The 26,607-nt window shown below is 37.8% G+C and overlaps 2 protein-coding genes across 2 annotated transcripts; one reads left to right on the top strand and one right to left on the bottom strand.

Annotated features, from left to right (window-relative positions):
• The first annotated feature begins 1,694 nt into the window (after positions 1-1,694).
• Positions 1,695-16,636, top strand: LOC149654009 (sodium- and chloride-dependent glycine transporter 1-like). The gene is made up of 15 exons (XM_089845361.1): positions 1,695-1,826; positions 6,759-7,080; positions 7,147-7,278; positions 7,347-7,632; positions 7,703-7,970; positions 8,046-8,149; positions 8,265-8,389; positions 8,488-8,523; positions 8,606-8,624; positions 8,780-8,837; positions 12,072-12,200; positions 12,559-12,658; positions 12,766-12,866; positions 12,932-13,102; positions 13,535-16,636. The coding sequence occupies exons 1-15, from the start codon at positions 1,791-1,793 to the stop codon at positions 13,772-13,774; spliced, it is 2,127 nt and encodes a 708-aa protein (XP_089701487.1). The 5' UTR covers positions 1,695-1,790; the 3' UTR covers positions 13,775-16,636.
• Positions 16,637-16,682: 46 nt separating this feature from the next.
• On the bottom strand, positions 16,683-25,498 carry LeuRS (Leucyl-tRNA synthetase). The gene is made up of 11 exons (XM_089845350.1): positions 25,288-25,498; positions 24,952-25,170; positions 24,333-24,884; positions 23,763-24,059; positions 23,029-23,247; positions 22,741-22,959; positions 22,308-22,681; positions 21,713-22,234; positions 17,983-18,688; positions 17,195-17,290; positions 16,683-17,127 (listed from the first exon to the last, which is right to left on the bottom strand). The coding sequence occupies exons 1-11, from the start codon at positions 25,291-25,293 to the stop codon at positions 16,789-16,791; spliced, it is 3,549 nt and encodes a 1,182-aa protein (XP_089701476.1). The 5' UTR covers positions 25,294-25,498; the 3' UTR covers positions 16,683-16,788.
• Positions 25,499-26,607: the final 1,109 nt, after the last annotated feature.

Raw genomic sequence — 26,607 nt, 5'->3', positions numbered from 1 at the left:
GTAACCAGTGACAAACTTATGGAACATATCTTATGAACTTATGCTATTACTTTGATATATTATACAGTGTAAGCTGAAATATACGCGAGTGGCTAGGGCCTCATAATCTTAATCCAATATTCTAGCCACGAATGTCGGAGCACAGTTACCAAAAATAAAAGGTTTGACCAAGAAGTGATATCTAGTTTATTAGGGAGAAGGTATAAGACGCCTAAGTATTCGCGCGCCATAGTCCCAGTCCCCCTTTCAAAATACAAGGGGGGGGAGTAAAAGGAGGCCGGGCTATTTCTCATCTCCTCAGTCGGAAAATACGTAATTTTCGTCATTCGCGTCGCGCTGACGTGAGTTTTCAAGAACCAATGAGATGCTGCTTGTAATTTAGAGGCGGGGATTAACTCCGGACCTACTATACGTTTGGACAGGAGATATAGCTGGAAATGTTGCGAATTTATACCTTCTCCCTAACAAACTAGATATCACTTCTTGGTTTGACAATAGGTATTTTCGGTCTGCGCCTTCTAAACGTTGAAACTTTACCGTCTGGGCTAGAACAAACAGTTTTGAAACTATATCCGCGCTTCATTATACATTATAATTGGTGTAAACTTAAAAAAAATGAAATCAGAGAGAGAAAACCGGTAAACAAAGGAGTGGAAAATTACCAAGCGTATAAATTATTAAAATGAACGAAAGATAATGATGTATAAACAAGAAACTAGTTTTTTTTAATATAATTTAAGAATTGTCTGTATAGAAAACCCCTTAGGGCTTGTGCAGACGCAACCCGCTAAAAACTAAAGGAGAGAGAGGTAAGGGCTGATTATAATTGATAGCCCGGGCGAGCTATTCAACCTCCTAATTATAGTCAGGCCCCTGCGCAAAACATGGGAGGCATAACGACCGATTAACAGAATGGTATAAGAAGGGCTTTAGTCATTTGGCGCTCGAGAATGTCTGGAACTTATATATATAGTTGTGAAAAAATGGTTCTCTTCTTCTTATTTAACTTCTAAAAGTTCCTCCTCCGAGGAGGAATTTCTACAGCCTAAAGGGTTGCCAGAACAACCCTCAGGTGAGCCGCAAAAAATAGCCAAAATATATTTGAAATAAAGTCAATTATAACATCACAAATCACCTAACTTTATTACGCAAATGTTGGTTAATTGTTGAAGGTCTTATAAGAAATAGTGAATGAAACTTACATACGTCCGGGCCAACGTTTAAGATATGATTGAAGTGTCTCATGGGTTACCCGCTTGAATTTAATTAGCTTTGCTTGCCTATAAGTTTCTTCATTAAATTTAAGGGGTCATCCCTAAAACACTCCAACTAATCATAATTTGAAAACGATGGCCCGGACCGCAAAAGAACATAGACATTTCAGAAACACCATGTCCCGCCTAATTCAATGCAAAAAATAGCCCAATTTGGCTGTAATTACACGAAACAAGTTACCCTGAAGTGATGGTACACATAACACAGTCTATAAGCATAACCTAGTCAGTTTTTTGACGGAAGGCTAGAACCCACTCCCCTTTAACGCGTCTGGTATCTTTCCACAATCCAGCGTCAACCAATGAGAAGCCGTTACGTCATAGATGGGGGGTTAAAATCATCGATTTGTTAGCTAACAGAGGGAGAGAGAGAGACTTAGGAAGAGCGCGAAGCCGGGGAGCACTAGGGGGACAGTTACCTTCTGACAGCCGCGAATTACAGAGCCGAAAAACAAAGGTTCTAGCGTGATTTCTTAACTCAAATGCTGAGAACAGTTATAGGGTTAAAAAGAGAATATGGTGACCAATCCGTCAGCATCCCAGGCTTCAATAGTAAGTCATAATCATTTAAATAATTGCATGATTCATTACCGCTTAATTACGTTATATATTCATACGTAAACGTTTCCGTTTTATGAGGAAACGCCGGTCTGACACACACGTACCTTTTTTCGCTTAAACGCTGGCATTACCTTCAAAATAAAACAAAATACGTAATGCAATATGTTGAAAACGTATTTTAAATAATATTTAAATCAGCAAATAATCCAGATTGCACCTGTAACATAAGGAATATTGCCTCCCATATGCAACCTGATTCCTCATTCTCTCCTTATAAACCTTATATTATATAAAATATTTTCGTTATTAAATATTAAGTAAACAAAATTTTAAGGGTAGTCTAAATATAGATACATTCCACTATCAAAATCTTGAAATTTCGCTTAAGTGAGATGGATCTAAACATAACTGGAGATGTTGCCAACTTTCGCTTACTTCCCAACTTCTTTACCTTGACCTAGGCCTAGTATTATTTTAAATGTCAAAGAAGTATATAGAGCCTGAAATAACGTTTATTTTAATTTTAACTTATAATAACTTAATATAAATTAATATAAAAAATTACGAATTTAATTTAAAGTGCCCTTGAAATCCCTGGAGAGAGTTTGAGAGATTTTATAAATTTTTTATTAAAATAAATGCAACACTATTAAAGGCCTTATATCCCTGAATTTCCTCTGTCTGATTAAAAATTAACATTTCCCAATCGCTGGTAAAAGTAAAATTCCAAGAAAGAATATATTTTGCTTTTCTCGAATTGAATTCATAATTAAGTTTAAGCAGCTATATATCAAGTTAATTCAACGCGATGTAAGGAGGGTTAAGAACCGGCCTTTATCTATAGTAGCCTTTCCCCGAATTGACTATGGCGCCAGCCAGACAGTTTAACTTAAGGTGGCGTTAGAATTTTGGAAAGACATTCGTGATAAGTTAGTTGAATAAATCCTTAATTAAAAATGCGTAATTTATTATTCGGAGAAAAAGGGTTTAAGACGATAAGAAAGAAATATTTAAACATGAATTTCACTCCTTCCATTTCAAGTGTATATTAAATACTTTTGCATGTACATGCTGAATTTTTGAATTAGGTTTGTTTTATATTAAAACAACTGTATAGTTTGAAGTAAATGTTTCGGGGGAAAAAAAGTAAACGGTATACGATTGTTATGTCTAAACGTATGAACAACTCGCTGTTATGACTAGGTAGTCAGCGAGAGTCTCAACTATTACATTTAACCATAAGTAAAATAGTAAAAATACGTATGACACTTACTTTGATTTGTACCCTTGCTATCTCAGTTGTGACGTCAGTGCCTAGGTAAAACGACACGGGCTTTCCTTTAGTAGTGGGCGGACATCTTTGGTACCGCTTTGGTTTTATGGGTTCAGAAATAGCATCGGGTTGAGAAAATTCCTTCTCACTCTCTTAGCATTAACTTCAGTGTAGTGTTGTCAGACCCTCATTAGTCAATTACTGGTTCGAACTGAACTGATACCTCATAAACGAACTGGCAACACTAGGAGGAACGACAACCCTCTTTAAAGTGAACAATGTATTGTCCCTTGACCTCAGTAGGGGTCGCTTCTACTTAAAAATAAATTGGTGTTTCGAAAATCACGTTAACGTAGTTTATTAACTGTCATATTTATCGTTGTTATGTTAACTATGACGCAACTTAACATTTATTTGATTAAAAAACATTTATCAAAATTAAGTTTCAAATGGCAACATTTACCCGCTCTTAAATATAACATGTTGACGCGTTTTTCAGAATTCGACGTCATGATGGGGAACTTGGTTTGCTTAATCTCATCCGACATAAAATTACTTTTACTTTAATCAAAGGATGATTAAGCTCTAAAATCTCGTAACTTCCTATTCCCTTACTCCCACGCTAGCCGATAAAAGCTAATAGAAATAAAATAGAGACCCCCTGATCTACATTACTGAGGAAAATGGGCACCATGGGCGGTTTTAGAATATTTCGGACCCCAAAGGAGAGAGAGAAAGAAAGGAAGAGAGAGAGAGAGAGAGATTCGGAAGTCTCTAGCATCTGTGGCTGATTGCTTTCCGAAAACATCCAACACCTACGCGCTGCCAAAATCGCCCTCCTTTTTCACGTTGCTAGGCAACCGATGGACCAATATTATTATAATATATTTTTTTTTTCATCTTTCTTCATAAGATTTCGGGAAGATTCTCGAATAATTTTGGTGTTATTTAGGCTAACGCGCTAAAAAAATCGGCATAAACAAAATCAAATCAGCTTATAGGTCGTTGTCTCGTTGGAAACACGAGCTAAGCCTAATTTTAGTACAAATTTATGTATGAGCGTGCCCGCCTTTTCTCTCATTCTACGACATACAGGGGATTTTATTAGCTCTAAAGTCTAAATGCGCACGGCCGTCTAACCCGCCTTTATATAATCTACAGCGAGGGGAGGGTCACTTATCGTATTCCGTATGCACACCTTTGACTGTACCATGTAAAGCGAAGCAGACATTGTGAATCCCCCCCCCACCCGAAAAGTTGCAGGATTTCGTGTAAATGACGGGTCAATTCATTGCGTACACTATGACATTGGATTATTACGTCTCAAACATTGATAAAAAATCCCCAGACCAGATCCGTAGACGTTCAATAAAGCTTCAGTATAAGTGTATTGTATTTTTCTTCCTCAAACTTTCAGACAAAAATCTCCCTTTTGTGATAGATAAAGTACAGTAGGAAATAGCCCTTTCTTCACTATATTCTTTATTATAAATCTGGTTTAGTATTGACAAAGACTTTTGATATAGAAAGGGCGCGCGTTGTCATGGCAACGAGAAAAAAGGGGCAATCGGACATGATCCAAAGATCAAAGTACCGAGACGAAAACCCTAGCTTGATTTATAGAACTTTGACCAAAAATAACAGTGTAGGATCTCTATACGAGACACTCTAAACCAGACAATAGTTGTAAGTTTAGACCTATGATATTAAATCGACAATGAACAGGGATCGATTTACAATAGGAGGAAGGTTAAACTACCAGAAAATGAAGAGGGCAAAGTCGTCAGAGGCAGGGAAAGCTGGAAAAGTCTGCTTGTGTTTTAAAATTGGGAACATATCTTATAAACTTATGGATAGACCGGTCCACAAAACTCATACAGAGAAAATTATGTTTAGTGGGGAAATCTTAACCTTTAACGCGGGCGACCTTAGGCAGACATGAATTTCGTTTCCATGGTAACAAAAAGCCACGTTTTTGTCGATAAATCGTGATAGTCACGGTAAACAATTCTAGAACGATTGAAATGACTCGCGATGTGTGAAAACTAAAAGCCTCGCGAGCATGCAGGGGCTGTGAGAAAACAACAAACCGACCGAGAAATACTAACTCTGAGAGTCAGCAAAATTTTCATCAACCTTGAACTATTTCGGGGTTGAAATCGATAAGAATATACGTGTAAAAACTCGGTTATTACGTTAGCGGTGCCACGCTGTAGAGACCCCGCAAGCAGACCCGAGAGTCTTAGGTTGTTTAGAAGTCGATAAAAGTGGGGCTGAGCTTGGGCTCTCGCCCCACGTGCTAGACTCGTGCACACTTGGAATGGCGACTACACCTCCTTTCATGAAAAGGGGAATAAACAAAATAAACATGTTATTTGTCTAGAAGGCAAAAACGAACGTAGTCCGTGCAATATACAACAGCTGGAATGAATCATTAAGTTCTTTCATGAATATTCAACAAACTGTTTATTATAAATACAGGCAGAAATGTTGGCGAACATTACGTACAGAACGCAATGGCGTATAGACCATTTCGATGTAACTAAAGGGGGAAGACATGGGGGTAAAACTTTGCCTTCCATCTCGCTCTTTCGCGCCTGCGCTGTAGTTTTTTTTGGTATTATGAGAGTGGGCAGAGACGACTATGTATCAACCCCCTTGTACTTGCCTACTTCCTTTTTCAAGGTCATTGTTGCATGGACGCGCTAAACATAGCTAGTCTGACCACTAAAAATTTACGAAAGTTCAATATTCAAGAAATAACATATTCAACATTACAGAGTTTCTGTATTAAAAAAAATTCGGTTATTTTTGTTCAATTTTGAAAGGGCCCTGGGCATTTCCTTCTTTTGAGAGCCAATTTTACTTGTAGCCAGTGGACAAAAGTGTTATCTACCGTAGGATCTCGTTTAATATTTAATATGGAAAACCAACAATCTGCGCCTTATGTTTGGTAGGAGATTAGATAAGAAATCGAAAAAAGAATGGCTGCTATGGGAATAGCGCCCTAGGCGTTTCCCCCAAAGGCTTTCTAGGAAAATTGATTAGTTGGCCAAAAATAGGCGAAACTCATATATGTGACTCAACCCAGTAAGGTTCTTTGTAAGATAGTCGGTGAACTAGTTTATAACTTATTGAAAGGGAAAGGAAAAAGTACTTTATCATTGTAGCAACCGAGTCTTGGGGATCTTCCAATTTTGACGTTCACTTTTCCCCCAAAGTTCTTTCTGGCATAAATTACTCCGAAGAAACTTTTAAAAGTGAAACTTTCAGGGCAAAACTTTCATTTTTAAACCATGTCACGTATATTTACTTAAGCTTTGACTCATACCCTACATCGATTAACCCAGAATAACCCCTTTATGTTAAACGCTATTAAAGTTTTCCCAATTTTACAAAACAGCTTACGCCTTTACCATTTTACAATTGATTCTCTGGTTCGATTTTCCCCAACAACCGAGCGAGCGAACGCGTTGTCCAAAGTACTTACAAGTTATAGACCAAGATGATTCCGTGTTTCTAAAAATAGACTGTGATGGTTGTACAGATATCGTGTCTACTTACAATTGAAACACTCCCTTATCCGAATTCAATTAAGGTTAAGGTTTTGATCCCTGACATTAGGAAACTTTTTTTTTTTCAATTTTCAGTCGAACGAAGATCAGGATATTATCGGTGATGACAGAAGTCTACTGTCCAAATCGAGAAGTCACAACCCACCCAGATTACTGTCTAGTAACGGTAGTGGTGTCTTGAATCATTCCCAGTCCGCCCACGCGGCAATCTGTCTGCCCCCTCATGGTGACCCGGACTCAACCAGCGAGGATAGTGGCAGCCATTGTGGGGTCAGAAAAGAGCATGAACGTGGAAATTGGAGTAAACAACTAGATTTCTTTCTATCATGCGTTGGTTACGCAGTTGGCTTGGGAAATATATGGAGGTTTCCGTACCTATGTTATCGAAGCGGGGGTGGTAAGTTGACCAAGTGTGGTAGTGGTAATACCTCAAATAACTAAAGAAAGAAACACTACTGCGCAGGCGCTTTTCTCGTACCTTATCTACTGTTCCTCGTCATATGTGGTATACCGCTATTCTTTCTCGAAATGAGTTTTGGCCAATTTGCCAGTTTGGGACCAGTAGCTATTTGGAAAATATCACCCATGTTTAAAGGTACTTAGCTTAAACCCCTGACGCAACGAACAAAGGAACGTAGTTTTAAACTCTTATTCAACGCGTAGGATTGGGTTACGGAATGGTGGCAATTTCGGGCATCGTTTGTATATACTATAACGTCATCATAGCGTGGACATTGTATTACACTTACCAGACGTTAGGTGCTATTGTGCCTTGGTCCACTTGCGGGAATTTCTGGAACACGCCCAACTGTGTCGATCAGAAAACGGTCGAAGATAATTCCACCACTTCCGCGATGAGTCTCAGTAACTCTAGCGAGTTCACGGATGCCCGTAATTACAGTAAACATTTACGAGGCGATAGAGTGACATCTAGCGAAGAGTTTTGGCTGTAAATATTATTATTATAATAGCAGTCAGGTTTATTTGAATTAAGTATAAGACGTATGTTACATTTATAGAAACTACGTCCTAAGAATAAGTACAGGAATTGAGGACTTGGGTGAAATGCAATGGCCTTTGGTCTTAACCTTAGCGATTGCCTGGGTCATTGTCTTTTTGTGTCTTATCAAGGGAGTCAAATCTTCGGGCAAAGTAGTTTACTTTTCGGCCACATTTCCCTACGTTGTCTTAGTAATTCTGTTAATCAGGGGTGTGACGTTACCGGGAGCTAAGGAAGGCATTCTCTTTTACCTGACTCCCAGGTGGGAGCTACTTAAAGAGTTCAGGGTATTATATCAATTTTAACACTATTTTTTCCTTGGAACCCTAATTACACCCGGAACTAATTAACTTCGTCTTTAGGTATGGGGAGACGCCGCGACTCAAATATTTTACTCAGTAGGGGCATCATGGGGTGCCATTTTAACCATGGCTAGCTACAACCGGTTTAACAATAATTGCTACCGGTAAGTTTGAACACGAAACAAAACCCTGCCAGCCAGCCGTACTGGTCTGAGCTATACTTTTCCAGCCTTATATGGCAAAAAAGTAAAAATAAACAAAGTGCAACAATTCTTTCAGTGATTCTCTAATAATTCCCGTGATAAATTGCGCAACGTCAATCTTTGCCGGCTTTGTTGTGTTTTCCATCATTGGGTTCATGGCGTATGAAACGGGAAAACCCATAGATGAGGTTGTGTCTCAAGGTACGTAAGGCGATAAAATTCGAAACAAGTTGGGTTGCCTTGATATTATAAAGAGTTACACTACCAAAGGTATAAATTAATAAAATAATTTTTTGCAGGGCCTGGGTTAGCGTTCGTGGTGTACCCAGAAGCGGGTAAGTTTCATAACATTATTTATGTACGTGTAAAAATTTATCTGACCATTTCTATTTTTATTTTGTTCATTCAATCTTGCAGTGGCCCGATTGCCTATTAGGTACATTTTAACTATTACCGTAAGTTTATAAGATATGTTCCATAAGTATGACACTTCCCATTGACAAAGTTATGGAACATATCTTATAAACTTATGCTATTACTAACTAAAGTTTTGTGATCAGGGAAAGCTAATTATTTATTCTTTAATTTCAGCTCATTGTGGTCAATTTTATTCTTCTCTATGTTGCTTTTTATTGGTTTGGACAGCCAGGTAAACCAAGATGTCCAATCTGGACATTCCCCCATCCTCTGGTGTACCTTGTCTCCTGTCCAGTTGTCCACCCTTTTTCCTCTAAATGGTCAAATCTCCCACGCCATTACGGATATTCTACTTTTAAAGTAGTAGCCAATTGAAAGATAATATTCGAAAAACTAAATAATCCCCCCAGGCGAACCATATGTTCCATTTCATCTTCGTTGACCTTAATTAACCCTTTAACTATAATTATTAAAATTTTAGCTAAATCAAAGCTCAAAACGCTCGTAAATCATTTAATGATTAATAATTTAATTTTTAAATTTCAAAATTGGCGGATCCAGGTTTAATAGGGATGGTTGGGGAACCAATGAGAACGTTTCCCGCGTATATTAAGCCTTTGCATTAGTTAAATAAGCGTTCCTATTGGTCAATAGACCTTTTCGAAGTAAAAAAAGGGGTAGGCAACCCTCAGAATCGGGACATACAATACGCACTCTCGTGATACAAAGATACTACAGCGCAAGCGCTAAAAAGCAAGATGGAAGGCGGGGGTTTTACCCCCTTAGTTACATCGAAATGGTCTATAGGGTGTCAGGGATATGGGGACGCGAAGACTTTAGCTTTTGACCAACCACAACGCAATTTGGGGGCAAATGCTACTGCTAGAGACAATCCCGGGCGGGAGGGGGGTAAGGTCATTAGGTCAATGCGATTAGTCCATGGATCCGCTTTTTTAATCTAAATTTAGACTGGATTTCAAACTGTTAATCGTAATACTGGAAAAACAGATTAAAGTCCAGCAACCCATACACGGAGCGTTGTGAACTTTTGATTTGTTTGGAAAAACAAAATTTTATTTAGGCCTAATTTGAAAAAGGCATTATAAATTAAAAGTTGGAGTTTGATTGGCGTTGGGGAACAAAAAATGTCTAATTTTAGTTTTATTATATAAACAGGCCACAGGAACATAGCCTTCTTTTTGTAAGTAGTAAAAAAAAAGACAGAAAAAGATTTAGAGAAAAAATGATTTAAAAAAAAAATAAATAGTTTAAAACTTAAATTTAATTTAAAAAAGAATTTAATGAAAAAGAAGTGGCCAATTAATGATAAATATCAAGATTAATGGAAATCTGTTATTTTATTCTTAACGCGGGAGGTTGAAAGGTCAAATACCGAGTTAAATATCAAAGAAAAATTAGTTAAAAATTTAGAAAAATAAATAGGCCTAAAATAAATAAAATAACAGACAATATTAATTTTGATTGTGTGTGTTTACCCTGTATGTGGTTGTTTGGGATTACGGACCCAGATTATTGTACAGAAAAATATATTATTGCTCACTGGATTAAATAAAAAGCTAGCTAATTAATATTTAATTACTTCTAAATTTAATTAAACAAGTTAGTTTTACGTAATATCCAGTTAGGAAAAATATGAGTTACTATACAATATTCTTGGTCTATGATTGGACGATGGAATGATGACGTGAACGTATTTGGTTTGATTTTTTTTTTCATTATTAATTATTGATTATTTTAATTAATAAAATTCGACTGGATTTTTTTTAATTTATATTTAAAAAATATAAAAATTTAACCAAATACGTTCAATTGTGGTAATATTTCAATAGCTGTGTGGTGCCGGGAATTTTTGGCGCGATTATAAAATATGAATGACCTTGAAATTACCGACTCTGAGTTTAATTAATAAGATAACGTTAATTAAATCCATTATAATTAACGCGCTAAATTAAGAGTCGGTGGTATACATTGTCCATTTGTATTTTCACATGGCGCGTAATTTGGAGCAAAGTTATTTTTAATTTCATTTTTAATTTTAATTTTAATTTCGTTTAAATTTAACTATGTTCTCTATAATGTTTAATGAATGATAATTGTTTCTGCTTCGTCTCACAGCGTCCCCTTTTCCTTTCCAGTTGGAGAATTTTGAACTTTTTTCCTGTGCTTCCCAGTCGCTAGCGTAGCTTTACGGTACTACTTGTTTTTGTAATAAAAATAAATATAACGAATAAGGGGGTACCTAATTATATTTCACCATGAGTCTGTCCGCTTATAACCCCATCGCTAGCGTGTACCATTCGTACAACCAAAGGACAAATTAATTTTTAAAGCAATTTTAATAATGTATACGTTAACTAACTAACTTAATCTTAATTTAAATTAAATTTTAAAAAAAATGTTTTTTCCAAAAATTTAAAATAATAGTCCTTGGTTTTGCGTTCTGTTCTATACCATTAAGTGATATTGTAATTAAAAGAAAATGGTTTAATTGTAATTAGGTTGGGGAGCTCTGGGAAGCACAGATAGATTGATCTGACGAGTTCTAGTCGTACTAACTAAAGCCTGAGTCTCAGCTGCAGGTACTGCGTAACAGAGGTATCTCATAGCTAATTAATACATGGCTTGTTGATTAGTTTCATTTGATGAGAATAATATATTGGACACAATCTTGAAAGATAATTATAATTAAATTAAATTAGGTTGTGGGTGGGGAGGAGGGTATTGGGATGGCGTTTCGCGAACGGGGGGTGGTATAAAGTTAATTCGATAGCCGGGCAGGAGGAATTATGGGTAATTAAGGAATTAATTAGTAATATTATGAAGGGAAGTGTTGAGTGGTTGGTACGGCGGGAATCTTATTTGCGATTGATTATCTGGTTTTATTACGAAACCAGCTTTTTCTTTTAGCCAATTAAAAAGGGCAGCGCAGAAATGAATGGTTTTCTTTGTTAATTAAACTAATTAACGCGATGTTTTTATGAAGAAACCCAAATTTCTAGCTGCCTTTTTAAACTATATACTAATAAAGCGTATTTTCATTTGCATGTTTCAGATTTAACCAATTTATGTAAGACAAAGTCGTTATTTAATTAGTTATTTAATTAATTAATTAGGTTTGAAGAGTAATTAAGCATTGAAATATTTTTAAAAATATACATAATTAGGTACTAAGATGTTGATATTTTTCATAACGGCTTTGTCATAAAATTGGGGCTACACTGTAATAATGGGGGAAAACTTGCGATAAACATATCTTGCGATAAGAACGAAGGCTTATCGAATGTACGCAAATTCGTAAGCTTTCGTTCTAGTTGCACCCAGCGCGAATTATTGTTATTATTATTATAAAATAGTTGAGACTAATTTTTCCTGTTTAACTTTAAATATCAGCTGAAATAATTTCGAAAGATAGCTAATTTAAGGGTTTCGCTCTACTTTGACGCAGTTTGGAATGTTCGAAGCCATGGTCAGCGCCTTTGTAGACGAATTCCCCATCTTGAGAAAGAGGAAAGTCTGTTTCATCGCCTTCATGTGTTTTGTACTCTTTCTTCTCGGATTGCCTTGCGTCACGCAAGTACGTCACGCCCTCGAAAGGCTTTTGTTTCGTAATAACAGGGATAGATTTAATTTTAGAAGTAGGAATGGAGGACAGAGTAATGTGGGCGCGCGTCAAAGTCCCGGACCCCCTTCTCCGGGACGGGGGGTATGAATGAAGAGGTGGGTCATAGCGACAGAGGTAAAAAAGAAACTACGTAAAACGTAGTTTAAGTGAGCCCATAAGATAATTTAAACTTTTCGTTACATGTTGGAGGGAGGGGCTCTATACTGGGCTATGAGTCGGGTTGAAGTAAATACTAACCGTTCTCCATTCCTACTTCTAAAATTAAATATATCCCTGGTAATAAAAATTAACATGGACCTTTTTTTTACAGGGTGGCATGTACGTTTTACAATTGATGGATTGGTACAGCGCCACATTCTCTCTCATGATCATTTCACTCTTTGAGTTAATCGTTATTGGATGGATTTATGGTATAAATATGTTTTCAGTGTCTTAGCAGGGACAGGGATAGGGGCTGTAATCCTTCAAGCTACACCACTGAACACATTTTAAACATTAGTTTTCTTGGCGTTTTCAGGGGCCGACAGGTTTCTGCACGACATTTTCCTGATGACTAAAAAAACACCGCCATTTTGGTGGAAACTGTGCTGGTGTTACGTCACCCCAATCGCCATTGTGGTAAGTATTTAAGGGCCAACTTTACCTCAAATAAAAATACAGACGAATTGGTGGTACCTTTACAGAGTTTGCTGGTGTTTATTTTCGCAAACCACGAACCAGTCAAATATGGCAGCTACCAGTACCCTTACTGGTCTATAGGGGTTGGCTGGTTAATGGCCATGTGTTCTCTACTACCCTTTCCGTTGGTAGCTATCTACCAAATTGCTTTCAAAGCCAAGGGGAGCTTTAAGGAGGTTAGTTTCGCGGTTAACTAATAAAAAACACTTGACCAGGGATAGATGTAATTTTAGAAGTAGGAATGGAGAACGGTTAGTATTTACTTCAGTCCGACTCATAGAACACCCAGTATAGAGCCCCTCCCTCCAGCACGTAACGAAAATTTTAAATTATCTTATTGGCTTACTTAAACTACGTTTTGATGACGTTACTGACGGGGACGGCGAAAAATACCTAATTCCTCTGTCGCTCTGACCCGCCTCTTTTTCATACCCCCCCCGTCCCGTAGAAGGGGGTCCGGGACTTTGACGCGCGTCCACATTACTCTGTTCTCCATTCCTACTTCTAAAATTAAATCTATCCCTGACTTGATTACTCTCTTCTCCATTCCTACTTCTAAAATTAAATCTATCCCTGACTTGACTAACTAATAAAAAAAATTATTTCAGAGACTTTTAGAATCGGTGCGTCCAGCGCCCGATTGGGGTCCCCATTCCGAAGAAGACCGGTTACTATACCGTAAAAGTCTGGCTATCGTATCTAGTCGTTTTAAACAAACGTACGTGGCTGGATTAACCAGTAGCGACAGTCAAATGTCAAATGGCAAACTACGTTTAAGTACTGACAACATGCTTTCACCCTTGGAGTGCAAAAGTACGCATTTCCTTCAAAATGAAAGTAAAGTTTAAACTTTTTTCTAAATGGTTGGTCCCCCAACTCGACGTGAGTCTGCTACAACTTTTTAGAAATAATGAACTGTGGGATTTTTTTAATGGGGACCATTAACCAATAACCACTTTACAAGAAAAACAAAACGGTATTACCGAAAAAAAGGGATCTCAAACTGAAATAAAATTGCAGTTTTTTTGTTTTTTCCGAGTTTTTAAAAAATGTATACTGTACAATAAGAAACAGCCAAGTTTTATCAAAGTGAAGAAAAGAAACAAATTTTTTGCGATTGTCATTGACAAGAACGTCAAGGGTTTTTAAAATAAGGGCCAAATATCCAGTTTTTTCGAACCAAAGTGGTATACCACAAGAATCAAGATCAAAAGTTTAAAACTAATTCTTTGCGTTGGGAAAAAAATTACGATGAATTTTGGTTAGCTACATCATACATGAGGACCAAGTGTTAACGTTTCAGAGTGATATTTCTGTTTAAAGATTGTTACGCAAACAATGGATGATCTTCCAAAACTATTTAATGAGTTGGAAACGTTTTAATTGACACAGTACATTAGGAATTCAATATCTGTTTGTTAATATTTCGAGTGGTATGGTATGTCTTTAGTTCAGGTCAAACGTCAAATGAATCAATCGGGGGTTTAAATAGTTTTGGATGAAAATGAGTATTAAATGGGGGTGTGCATGAGACCGCGACGTCGGACTAGAGTTGTGGATGGGGAGAGAAAAGTAGATATTGCGGCGGCCATATTGGTAAAAGGGGGAAGACAGTCTAACATCATCCACCCCCCTCTATGGATGGAATATTACTATATTACACCCAATGGGGGATGACAACGTAGTAATAGACTTGCGGGCCGGGAGGAGGTTAGAAAATTAGACATAGCGGCGGCCATATTGGTAAAAGGGGGAAGACAGTCTAGCATGATTCATCCCCCCTCTATGGATGGGATACTATATTACACCCAATGGGGGATGGCAACGAAAGAAAAGATGACGTACGTTGCAAAAAGTGTTAGCTCCCTATTTCCCAAAAGTAAGGATTTAATTAATTAATTCAATTAAACGCAATAAAATTAATTTAAATATAATTTTATACAAAATATGAAAGATGTGCACGTATTAATTATTGTTTCGTAAAAAATATTAGAGTCTAAAAGGAATAAACAAGCCTTATGTAAATACCTTACTGAAAAATTGTTTGAGTTGGCACAACTACTGTCGTTTGACCTTTACTCGTCTGAGGTGTTAGTCCCGTAACCTTTACTTCCCCCACTTTTAAGTAGCCACGTTTATTTTGTCTTCCTAAACCACCACAATGATTTACGTACGAGATAAATTGATTTCAAATAACGTTACGATAAACTGTGATAAAATATAAAGGCTTAACGCGAGTTTTTAAAATGTTTAAGTCCTTGTATTAAATACTGCCTTCGATTGCTTACAAACACGAGAAATAAACGCGATGGAAAAAGACAAAAGCGCGTCTGTTACCGACGGAGATTCAATTAGAAATGACAATGACACCCGTTAGGGGTCTCTAAAGTTGGCACACCACACATCCGATCACACCGAAGTTCGCCCTAAAATGAATGATAAGTCTGCTTGATTCCACCACAAACCGTAGTCAATACAAACAAAGTCAAGAAGAAACTCCCTTAAAACTAAAGTGACCAATATTGATTAAACTTAGATATCTTTCTATGCTAATTAGCAAAGAAATCATAGAAAACTTCGGTCCTAGGCGAGCAGTTGTCATTCAAAAGGTGGTTGGTTTCTCCCGACACGGTGTAAATAGAGCTATCCCAGTTGTGACGTCATTGCCTAGGTAAAACGTCACGGGTTTAGCTTTGGCAGTTGGCGGCCATGTTTGGTACCGATTTGGTACATGAGTGACGTCACACTTAGGCTTCTGAGATAGCTCTATTGATTCTGAACAGAAAGGCATAATAGAGTTTTGAGTTTTAGGAAGCAACGTACGTGTGTGTGGCAAGCGTAAGGTCAAAGGTACTTAGGCATTAGATTTTTTACAAGGCGATTTTTATATTTATTTAAGTACTTAGTTTAATTTTTTTAAATAGTAAAGGAACTTATTTTGTATTAAGAAAACTCGACCCTTTTACTAAAAGAAACGTTTAGATGTTAATTGTCACTTGGTAATTTATTTTGTCCCGTGCGCGTCCATTCCATACTTAAAATAAACCCTAATTTCTCATATAAAAACGTTTAAATAGGTAAATAAATAAATAATTAACTATTTATCAAATAGTATGGCAATCAATGTAATTAAAGAGCTACTACCACAACACACACAAACACACTTTCGGATCCCGTATTTAACATTTTGAGTGGAATAATCTCTAGACCCTAATAGCGTGGTAATAATACTAAAATTTTATATAGACTAACTTGTAAGAAATAAAACAAAAACTTAACTTAAGAATCATAACTACCAAGAAGTGATATCTATTTGACTAGGGAGAAGGTGTAAGATGTCTAAGTATTCACGCGCCATAGTCCCAGTCCCCCTTTCAAAATACAAGGGGGGACGTAAAAGAAGGCCGGGCTATTTCGCTGCCTCTCCTCAGTCGGAAAATATGACTGTAATTTTCGTCACTCGCGTCGTCACGCTGACGTGAGTTTTCAAGACCCAATGAGATGCTGGTTGTAATTTAGAGGCGGGGATTAACTCCGGACAGACTACGTTTGTTTGGACTGGAGATAAAGCTAGATTATAAATGTGGCGAATTTATACCTTCTCCCTAGTAAACTAGATATCACTTCTTGTAATTACCAATGAGAAAAACTGTCCACTTAGATATTAGTATGTTTGAAAAGAATTAAAATGAAGAAAAAATTCAAAATGAAACCCATGTAAAACAGCACATTAAATAAAAACTTAATTAAACAGCATCAGTTATTTAATTTTGTTGTGGTACAACTTTTTATTATTATTAATTATTTGATTTTACAATAAATAACCCGATATAATTTAAAAAAAAATACATTTTTAAATTATTCACAAGACCATATAAGCCAACTGTTCTCCAACATCGAGAACTTTACCATTCTCCTTGACGTGAATTTTACTTTGGTCAACTTGTATATGAAACGATGCTGAGTCGCCAATTTCGGTTTTACCTTCTTTAAGATTACCCAAAACAGGAATCTTTCGTGGACCCACAACGGGGTCATCGTATCGAAAGAGTTTAACTTTGGCGGGATCTTTAATGAACCTATCTTCTTTACACATCCTTGCAATTACTTTCTGAGTGGTATCGCCTTCGTGAATACCAATGTCCATTTCAAAATGGCTACTAGCTGGTTGTCCATTAATTAATTTAATAGTTACTCGCGGCTAAAATTAAATCGTGATTTAAATACGTTAGTTTTAAAGGCAGTGTTAATTTAACCCTTTAACTCACGTCAGTTCGATAAGTTATGTGTGGAGCTCCGGGACAACAATCTTCTTTTATTTTTTCATCAGCTTCTGATGAAGTTTTAATCTCCATACCCTCCAACTATAAATCAGATGAATATTAGCAGAAGTATATAATACTTCTTTTCGGGAGAAGTGTACTGCACAAAGCCGACGGGGTAATTATAACATGATTCTTCCCAAGGGCTCCATCAACAGAGCTATCTCAGTTGTGACGTCAGTGCCTAGGTAAAACGTCACTGGCTTAATTTTGGCAGTGAGCCGCCGTGTTTGGTACCGCTTTGGTTCTATGGACCAATAGCATGTATGACGTCACACTAAGGCTTTTAAGATAGCTCTACTGGGAAGAATCACGTTTCATAACAAAAGAGGATACAGAGAGTTATCCTTCTTCTATTAGGCCAGGGATAGATTTAATTTTAGAAGTAGGAATGGAGAACAGAGTAACGTGAGCGCGCGTCAAAGTCCCGGACCCCCTTCCCGGGATGGGGGGGGGGGGTATGAAAGAAGAGGCGGAAGGGTCATAGCGACAGAGGTAAAAAGGAATTACGTATTTTTCGCCGTCCCCGTCAGCAACGTCATCAAAACGTAGTTTAAGTGAGCAGCCAAAATGGTAATTTAAACTTTTCGTTGCGTGTTGGAGGGGAGGGGCTCTATATAGGGGTATGAGTAGGACTAAAGTAAGTACTAACCGTTCTCCATTCCTACTCCTAAAATTAAATCTATCCCTGATTAGGCCCTATCCCCTTCTGATACACAAACCAATACACGTACTTCCAAAGTATTAGTCAAATATAACAAGTTTTCGTTTAGAACTTGAATTTCATCAAAATCCAGTGTTAAATTCAAAGCGGAAACTCCACGTTGTTCAACTTTTTCCCTGGCCGCTTGAACGAAAGGCATGACCTTTTTCATATACTTCTTAATAATATCGTTGATACTTTTCAATTCAGCGGCGATAACTTTATTATCGGGAAGACCATTATTTTTATCATGGAGATTTTTCATTAGGGTTAAAACGGCCGATTGCCAAGGTGGGAATGTTTTGGCCACCCATATAGTAGCGTGTGTTGGTTTGACAACGATTCCAGGAGCGCCTTTCTTTCCTTTCGCCATAGATTGACACAATGTCTTCAAACGAATACGGAAATCGTGAGCGGCGTCCATTAGATACTGCGAAGATCTTATCAAGACTTCATCGGGTTCGACCGTAACTGGCCAACTAGCTTTTAAAATGCTTCCCTTCTTTCCAAGGAGCGACCATACGTGTTCGGCAATATGCGGACAAATAGGTGACAAAATAATGGCCTGCGTTTCGATAAATTTCATAACGAGATCGCGATGCATTCCTTCGTTAACTGTCAGTTCACGATATTTATCTCTCATAGCTTGATATTCAAAGAAACCAGCTCTTAAAGCCTCTTTATACAACATTCCATCGTAAAATTGGTCTGTTTGTCTTATGGCTTTGTTCATTTCACTGTAAAGCAATTTTGAATCTATGACACTTTTGTTGTTCGTGTTTAGCTACATCAAGTGATGTACATCTATGATGAGGCTATTAGTTTGACAGCAGGAAAGCAAACAAATTGACAAAAAGGGGATTTCGGGGAAGCCTGCCACGGTTTCAGTGCCACTCCCTCTTTTTTCAATATTCAAAGAAATCGTGGGGGTTTCCAAAAGACCGTAGAAACAACATTCTTTCTTTTGTATCTATTCACCTTGAGTCTTTTGACCCCCATCCCGTTCTACCCCATTGAAGTCACCTGTCCCTGGTCAGGGGAATTTTTTTCCCTTATCATTCTATGTTTCGGAAACTCCATTGAGTCTTTAGTCTATAGAGCTATTTCAGAGGGGGTAATGGCTACGTCACCAATGCTATTTGCCCATAGAGAAAATCTGCACAAAATGGCCGCCCTGGTCCGCCAAAGGCAGGCCCAATTTTCGTAGCAGACGAAATTTTTCCCCCACTGAAATAGCTCTATTAGCATACTACCATGAATATGGCATCGCTTTAAAATAGGCCTAGGGCTGTTGAGGAAAAAAAAGAAAGAAACTAGGAAGATAACATCATTGCCAATATCTATGAACACTGAACATGTTTGCTATATCTATGGATATAACCATAAAATGTGAAGTGCGAAAATTCCCACGGTTTAGCGACTGCAAACTCAAACCAAAACAAAAAGTTATTTTTGTGACCTCTGGCGAGTGTTTTTATGGCGCCAGAGAGTCAGAGTTCGTTTGGAAAGCATGATGTGTATCACCGCGAGTTGTTATGCTCTTATATTTCGTATTTCCCATTTTAAAATTAATGTTTAACTTAGTTTAACTAACAAATAGTTATTTATTAATTTAAATCAACGCGTTTAGCAGTCATTTGGGAATTTGGTAGCCTGTTTGACGTATATATCGTACCGCTAGGTATAGTGTGTTTCATTCCGCCCTGTATCAAAGGCGTAATTTTGTTCTCCCAAATAATCTCGGGTATAATTACGTAACAAAGGTACTTTGTGATTTCTTTCGACACTATTCATGGGAGTCTATGACTTATTCATTGGATTTTCCCCTTTGTATCCAGTTTTCTCTTAAACTTCCTTGCACATTTTCAAAACTAGGGCAGTGAGGTGAGAGCGTCCTTGCTGACTAGAGAAACATTTTGTTAGGGACGGTCGGTGCTATGAGCCCGGTTACATGGGCCTTCGAAGAGCGCTTTATCGTAGGACGGACGAAAGGCGCTTTTGAAAACATGCTTACTGTTACATGCGCGCTCTTCGTGAAACCCTCGGTTTTCCCACTCTCGATTTTGGGGAACTTATCGTGTTTACAAATTGCCTGGTTTGTCAGTCGGTCCCAGCTCCTTGTGAGAATAGTTAGGATTTTTGAGAAAGCTTTAGGTATGATTATGGATATTTCATTACATAATATAGTAAAGGTATTGATTTTGACAATACAATTTCAACTTCAAACTCAATTAAAAATTCGGTTACTATTTGATAAACTAATTGAACAACGAAGATCCGTAGTTGTCCAAATTTTAAAAAGTGGCATTCTTCCCACTTACGATTTCATTTATGAATCTGGACTAATTAGTTCGGAGAGAAATGCAGAAATCGCCAATTTTCAAAATTAAGATTTTAATTTTTTCTTAAGACTAGTTTGTAAAAAAATCCTGGCACACTTGGCGAAATACATTTCAGTACTGGAGAAAAGCCTCTACAGTAGAAAAATTCCCGCATAAGGGATTTCTTGTTTTTCCAAGAAAATCGCTTTTGTAGTTACATGACTAGGGAAAGGCGGTTTAACCCCGCGGAAAGGCGCTTTATCGACGAAAACCGCTTGTCCGAGGTAGTTTTCGTTAAAGCGCTTTATCTCGAAAATTTTTCGTGAAAACCGGTTTCCAGGTGTTACATGAGGGCGGATTAAAAGCGCCTTTCGATAAAGCGCTCTTCGAAGGCCCATGTAACCGGGCTCTATTACTGTTGCGGGCGTGTGTGCTAATAATCAAATTTTTTAGACGCTCATTTTTTTGTGTGTGAATCAAAGCTTCAGCCTTATAGAGTGCTGTCAGAAGCGCCAGTGTGACGTCACCCATGCTGTTTTCCCACAAAGAAAAAACGGTAACTGTCATGGCCGCCCATTGCTAAAGGCAGACTCTTGACGTTTAACCTTGGATCTGACGTCACAACTGACAGCACTCTATTGGCGACTAAAAATATTTTTAACATATTTTATCGGCTTTTCGTGATCAATTAACACTTGTTGAACACCACGTGCATGTCAATGAGAATTCAGGTAAGCTCTAACATTTATTATTGTATAAACTTAAGTGTGAAAAACAAAAAGATGTTGTTAGGTGTGTTGGAATGGTGGTAAGGGTAAAGGATCACGTGGGTAATCATTTAAGCACTGTTGAGGGGCTAATCACTCAAACTTTCTGTACATCTTATTCATATTAAGTGCGAGTTGAACAAAAACACATGATTAGGCGTGTTTAAATGGTGGTAAGAGTAAAGGATCAATTTAGCAGTGTTAAAGGTAGCGAGCGCATCGAGGGGCTAATCACTCAAACTTTCTGTACATCTATTAAGTATTAGGTGCGAGTGTAAACAAAGACATGAATAGGTGTGTTGGACTGGTGGTAAGGGTAAAGGATCACGTGGGTTATCATTTTAGCAGTGTTAAAGGTAGCGAGCGCATCGAGGGGATAATCACTCAAACCTACTGTACATCTATTAATAGAGTAATTTCTTTCCCGTATACGGCAACGTCATAACCCTCTATCTCTTACCTTAGTGATATCCCCCCTCCCCTTCCCTTCCGGGGGCAAATAGTATTCTCTAGTACAAAGTTGCCCCTAACGTAGGGGATACACAGTTCACTCCCCCTCTCAACCGAAATTACTCTATATTAACTTAAAGAGGCTAAATTTTCTGTACGTCACCAGGAAATTGGGAATTGCAGAGTTTTAAGTATGGTACTATGAACCACCTTATCCACTTACTTTTCAAAAACCCGATCATTGTAGAGTTTGTCACTTGGTCCAGTTCTCAACAAATTACTATTAGCAATCATTTCTTTGACCCATTCCAAAAATGCATATAAACGCAGAATTCCAGCATCAGCCATAGTCTCAACAAAATTGGCATCTTCAACACCATCTCCAGCATCCGCTAGAGACAACCTCATACCATCGGCCGAAAATTTTTCAATGGCTTCCGATAAGGTTAAAAAGTTTCCAGTTGATTTGGACATCTTTTCCGAATTGAGCAAAAGATGTCCATTAGCTCTGATGGCCAATGGCCATTTATCAGTCTCCTCGGGCCATATGGCGCAATGGTTATAGAGATAATAGGTCAAATGGTTGGGAACCAAATCTTTCCCGGAACATCTTAGGTTAACTGGGTACCAATAGTTAAATTCTCGTTTCAGAAGGTCCAAGGTTTTACGTGGAATTTTAGTTTTGGGAAATTTGGCGGTTTTAAAGAAAATGTAGTCCCAAACTTCGGGAGTTAAATCTTCGGCTCTGATCAGGTGACAACTGGTGATTAGACAACATCTCTGTTTTGTAAAACAACGCGTCATCATTATAACCTTACTTGATTCCAACTGGTGATGGAGCTTGTCCATTAAAAACCCCGCCTTGTAATAAATGCGCTACTGTGTAGTAAGCCATGTATATTGTGGAATCGGACAAAGATTCAATTAGCCATTGTTCATCCCAAGGTAGACGTGTTCCCAATCCGTATGTTCTTGAACACGCGTGTTCTCTCAACCAATCCAAAGTGGCGTTAAAGTTTTTCCTAACTTCATCGGAGTATAGTTCCATTTTGGCAACACATTGATCAACTTTAGCTCTCCAACTCGCTTCTCCGTAGTCCAAATACCATTGGTCACATAATGCGACGACGCATTCGTCACCCGAACGTGAAATGATTTGTTTCTCAGGTTCCATATACAAAACAGCTTCATTCTAAAGAAAAGTGTTCAGATTAATCATGTCAGCTTCTTCTCAGTATAATTTCTTCTTACCTTTTGAACCATTTCTTGTTGAATTTGCTTCTTGACCTCTTGCACCTTCTTGCCTTTATAAGGACCAACCAATAGAACACCTTCGTAAAAACCTTTAAGGTACACTTTCTCTTTGGCCTCCATTAGTTTATCTCGGTCATTTTGACTCTGAATTTTCAATTGGTCACAAATTGTCACGGCACACAAGTTACCAAACTCGGGAACGTCAATAATGGGAACCTAAACATAAGAAAAACTTCAATTAACAAACAAAATCAACGTGTTAGACCTAAGATTGAATCTACTTACAGGGTCAAAGGGCATGACCATATCATCCTCCAAATTATACTTCCTTCTAAATGGTTCTTTGTTCTTCAAATCCCTCAGGGCCGCGTAATCATCAGGGGCATCAGACGGAACGCTTGTCACAACTCCAGTTCCTTTATCATATTTTATATTTAACATGGGTAGGGTATAAATGACGGGGTATGAAGTTAATGGAGATTTTAATTTAATGCCCATTATGTCCTGTTAAAAAATTATTATTATTTTGGGTTGGTCACTTCACTTGGGAGCAGGGGTGTGCGAGTACTCGTTAAGTTCGAGTACTCGATACTCGATAACAACACATTGAGATACTCGAGACAGATTCGAGTAGCTTTTTAACATTTTAAATACTCGACAAATACTCGAGTCCGAGGCTTACAACTATAGCAGACGATGAGTTCATGAGAATTTATTTTGAAAATCACCTGTTCAATGTTTAATTGATCACTAACAATCTTTTTGAACTAGTTCGATATTAGATAATTGAACATCTTCGTTATTTTCAAGAAATTTACAAAATTGCTGCTCGACAAGTCAATATTTGAGACTCGATAATTACTCGAAAGAACAAACAAAATTTGACCTATCTAAATACTCGATACTCGAAAGTATTTTTGAGACTCGGCTCGATACTCGATAAGAAATTAGTTTCGATACTCGGACTCGGCTCGAAACCGAAAAAACGGGACTCGCACACCACTGCTTGGGAGACATACTTGTCCAGTTACAGTTGTCAATACATCAACTTTGCCATTCTCCTTTGTAAAACCTTGATAGCTCATATTAAGGGCGGCTCTCAAAGTAGCCACCCATACTTCTCCATTGGTCAATTCAAAAGCAACATACTCCATATCGGGTCTAACCCAACAATTAGTTTGACCATACATTGTTTCGGGTCTCAATGTAGCGGCTACCAAAAAAACTGGCTTCCCACCGCTACATGATTTCAATTTTTGGGGAAGTGGGTTCAAAACTTTCATTTTAATCAGAGTATATTCTTGAGGTCCAACACCCTGAAGTAAGAAAAATAATGTTTCTTTAGAAACTATTAAGGTTTAAAGGGCTCCTTCGGACCCTTAAGACACATGGCCCCGCGGATTTCCATCCCCTCTTCATAGACGATCTTCCTCAACACTTTGCCCCACCGATTTCCGACCTCTAAGTAGTTCCCTCCTTGTTAATATCCCCCTTCTTTCACTCCCTCCCTCTGGTTAGGTAGGGGGGCTCGGAAATCCGAGGGCCATGTGTCTAAGGGTCCGAAGGAGCCCTTTAAGGGACTTAATTACTTCTCCGGTAGAACGATCATGATCCATACAAGGTTGGTTATCTTTAGGGGAAAAAATTGTGTATCTTTTTCCATATTGAATCTTATTTCTTTCCTTCAAACGAATAAATTGCCATCGAACAAATGAATCGTAAAAGGGATTCGCAGCTGTTGTTATGAAGGAACGCCTCCAATCAACTTTCAAACCCATAGCTTTTAAATCATCCTTGGCTAATGGAGGAAAGTAGGATAGCCAGTGATTTTCATCAGCGAACTGTACTATCTCTTTATCAGAGAGCCCCAAAGATTGCATAATTTGCCATTGGAATTTCGCGTTGCCGGCTTTAGCAGTAGCTTTACTCTTCTTGCCTTTGCTTTTGTCGGTAACGAAAAAATCATCAGCTTTAATAGGGGCTTCGTCAATATCTGTTTGAGGAAAAACTGGGGGATTTCCGTAATCTTCTATTTCACGTTTAAGTTTATCAGCGCAAGCTTTAATAGGCATTCCAGTGCAATGGAGGCCAAAAGGAAATAGGCAACGTTTGCCTTTTAAACGTTGGTACCCAGAGGCAAACTAAATGAGCGTTACTTTTAAGAGAAACTTCTTACCTATTGAATTTGAAGTTAAATTATAAACGAACCTCGCATTTTGACAGAGAAAACGTGTGTCCCAAATGTAATCTTCCATTCATGTAAGGGTATGGGAATGTAGACACAAACTTCTCTTGGTTTTTATCTGGACCATTTGGATCGGGAGCATCTACTTCAAATATCTTTTCATTCTCCCAACGTTCTTGAACTTGACGTTCAATATCTTGTAGAGTTCGAACTTTAACCGTACCTTTTCTTTCAACAACAGCCTTGGAATATAAAATTTAATTTAATTTCTTAAAAATTCCGGAACATCTGCCAAAAAACGCCGACTTGGCCTCCACTTTGGGGAAATACCCAAACCCTTGGTTATTTAGAGTACTTACGGACATTGCGGAAACTACTAAGGGGTTTTGCTGATTAAAATGGATATAATATTAAGATAATTACATTAATCAATCGAATCGTTTCTTAATAATTTAATCTATAAATTAACAATAAATATAGCTTAATTAATACTATTTCTGGATACCGCGGGATCAGCGGTTCTATAGTACGATTAAACTGACGCAATTTTAGGTAGAAATTTCCCACGTGTACACGGTCAACTATACCAGGATTGCCATATTTGAACGTATTAAAGTTGGCCGTGATTGACGTACTTTGGCGGGAGATTCAATCCACGTGTAACGTTATGGCGGGAGATTCAATCCACGTGTAACGTTATGGCGGGAGCAATGAGATAGAATATATATATTAAACCTAGAGTCACAACGTGAGATCTCGAGATCGACGTTTCGCAATACACCTTTTGTCGAGCATGAATCTTTATCAAATACGGGTGGCGCCACCCTAAGAACTTTTTTATTACCGTCTGCTGCTATAATCTGTGTAACAAGCTGTCAAGATAGTTTTTAAACGTGTTAAATAAAATACGCGAGTTAAATAATAAAAACTCTAGTCCTTTTTAATCTAATAAATAGATGAAATAAAAATCATAACGATGTTTCTGATTGCAAATAAGCAAGTAAAAGTTGTAATTAGTTCCGCTAGAGGTTCCCAGGTGGCGCTGTCATGTTTTGATAAACTTGCTTGATAAAAACAAAGTGTTTCGTGGCAAAAATATATAGACCAACCATAAAGTTTAGCACTGGGCCGCTAGCACTCAACATGAAAAATAATAAACCCCTCCGTGTACCGACCCCCATCTGTGGTAGGAGGGAAAGTAAGGTGGTTCGCCGCTGCGCAGTATTACATTTGCGTAGTTATACACAAGGTACATGAGTGAGTTGGTTACAAAATATAGTTCCACCAAAAGTGTAAGAAGTTTCATCGGCTGCTTAAGGTTGCAAAGGCCTAGTCAAAGCGTTGTTTTTTTCTTCAGTTTGGGTTTCAGAGACGATACTAGTGGCTGGGCTGTAATTTTCAGTTTGCATTTCAGTACTACAAACACTGAGGCTGTTAGTTTGAGTTCCGATGCACGTCTTTGGTTGGAATTGGATTTCATTTCCAACTCCGATTTCAGCCATCACTTTGTTATCTGTTTGGCTAGATTTGTCCTTGGTGTTTAATTTAAGGATGGGAATGTTCATCATTGTTTGTACACCAACAGTACCGCATTCCTTCACATAAAAATTATACTGCGTGCTTTGGTTTTTTGGCTTTAAAGCCAAAAGGGCCATCTGTTCCGCGGTTTTCTTCCGAGG

Source organism: Phalangium opilio, unplaced genomic scaffold (assembly GCF_054372755.1).
Source record: "Phalangium opilio isolate 3A_F unplaced genomic scaffold, DU_Popi_V2 ptg000079l_1, whole genome shotgun sequence".
NCBI lineage: Eukaryota > Metazoa > Arthropoda > Arachnida > Opiliones > Phalangiidae > Phalangium > Phalangium opilio.
Note: the sequence above shows the minus strand (reverse complement) of the source record. Positions and strands in the feature narration are given on the sequence as shown.

Coding starts and splice junctions, on each gene's coding strand:
- LOC149654009 (XM_089845361.1), top strand. CDS start 1,791: ATGGTGACCAATCCGTCAGCATCCCAGGCTTCAATA. Junction 1,827..6,758: donor CAGCATCCCAGGCTTCAATA/GTAAGTCATAAT, acceptor TTCAATTTTCAG/TCGAACGAAGATCAGGATAT. Junction 12,201..12,558: donor GATTGCCTTGCGTCACGCAA/GTACGTCACGCC, acceptor TTTTTTTTACAG/GGTGGCATGTACGTTTTACA.
- LeuRS (XM_089845350.1), bottom strand. Junction 24,885..24,951: donor TTTCTCTGTCAAAATGCGAG/GTTCGTTTATAA, acceptor ACGCTCATTTAG/TTTGCCTCTGGGTACCAACG. Junction 22,235..22,307: donor CCATCACCAGTTGGAATCAA/GTAAGGTTATAA, acceptor TCACCTGATCAG/AGCCGAAGATTTAACTCCCG.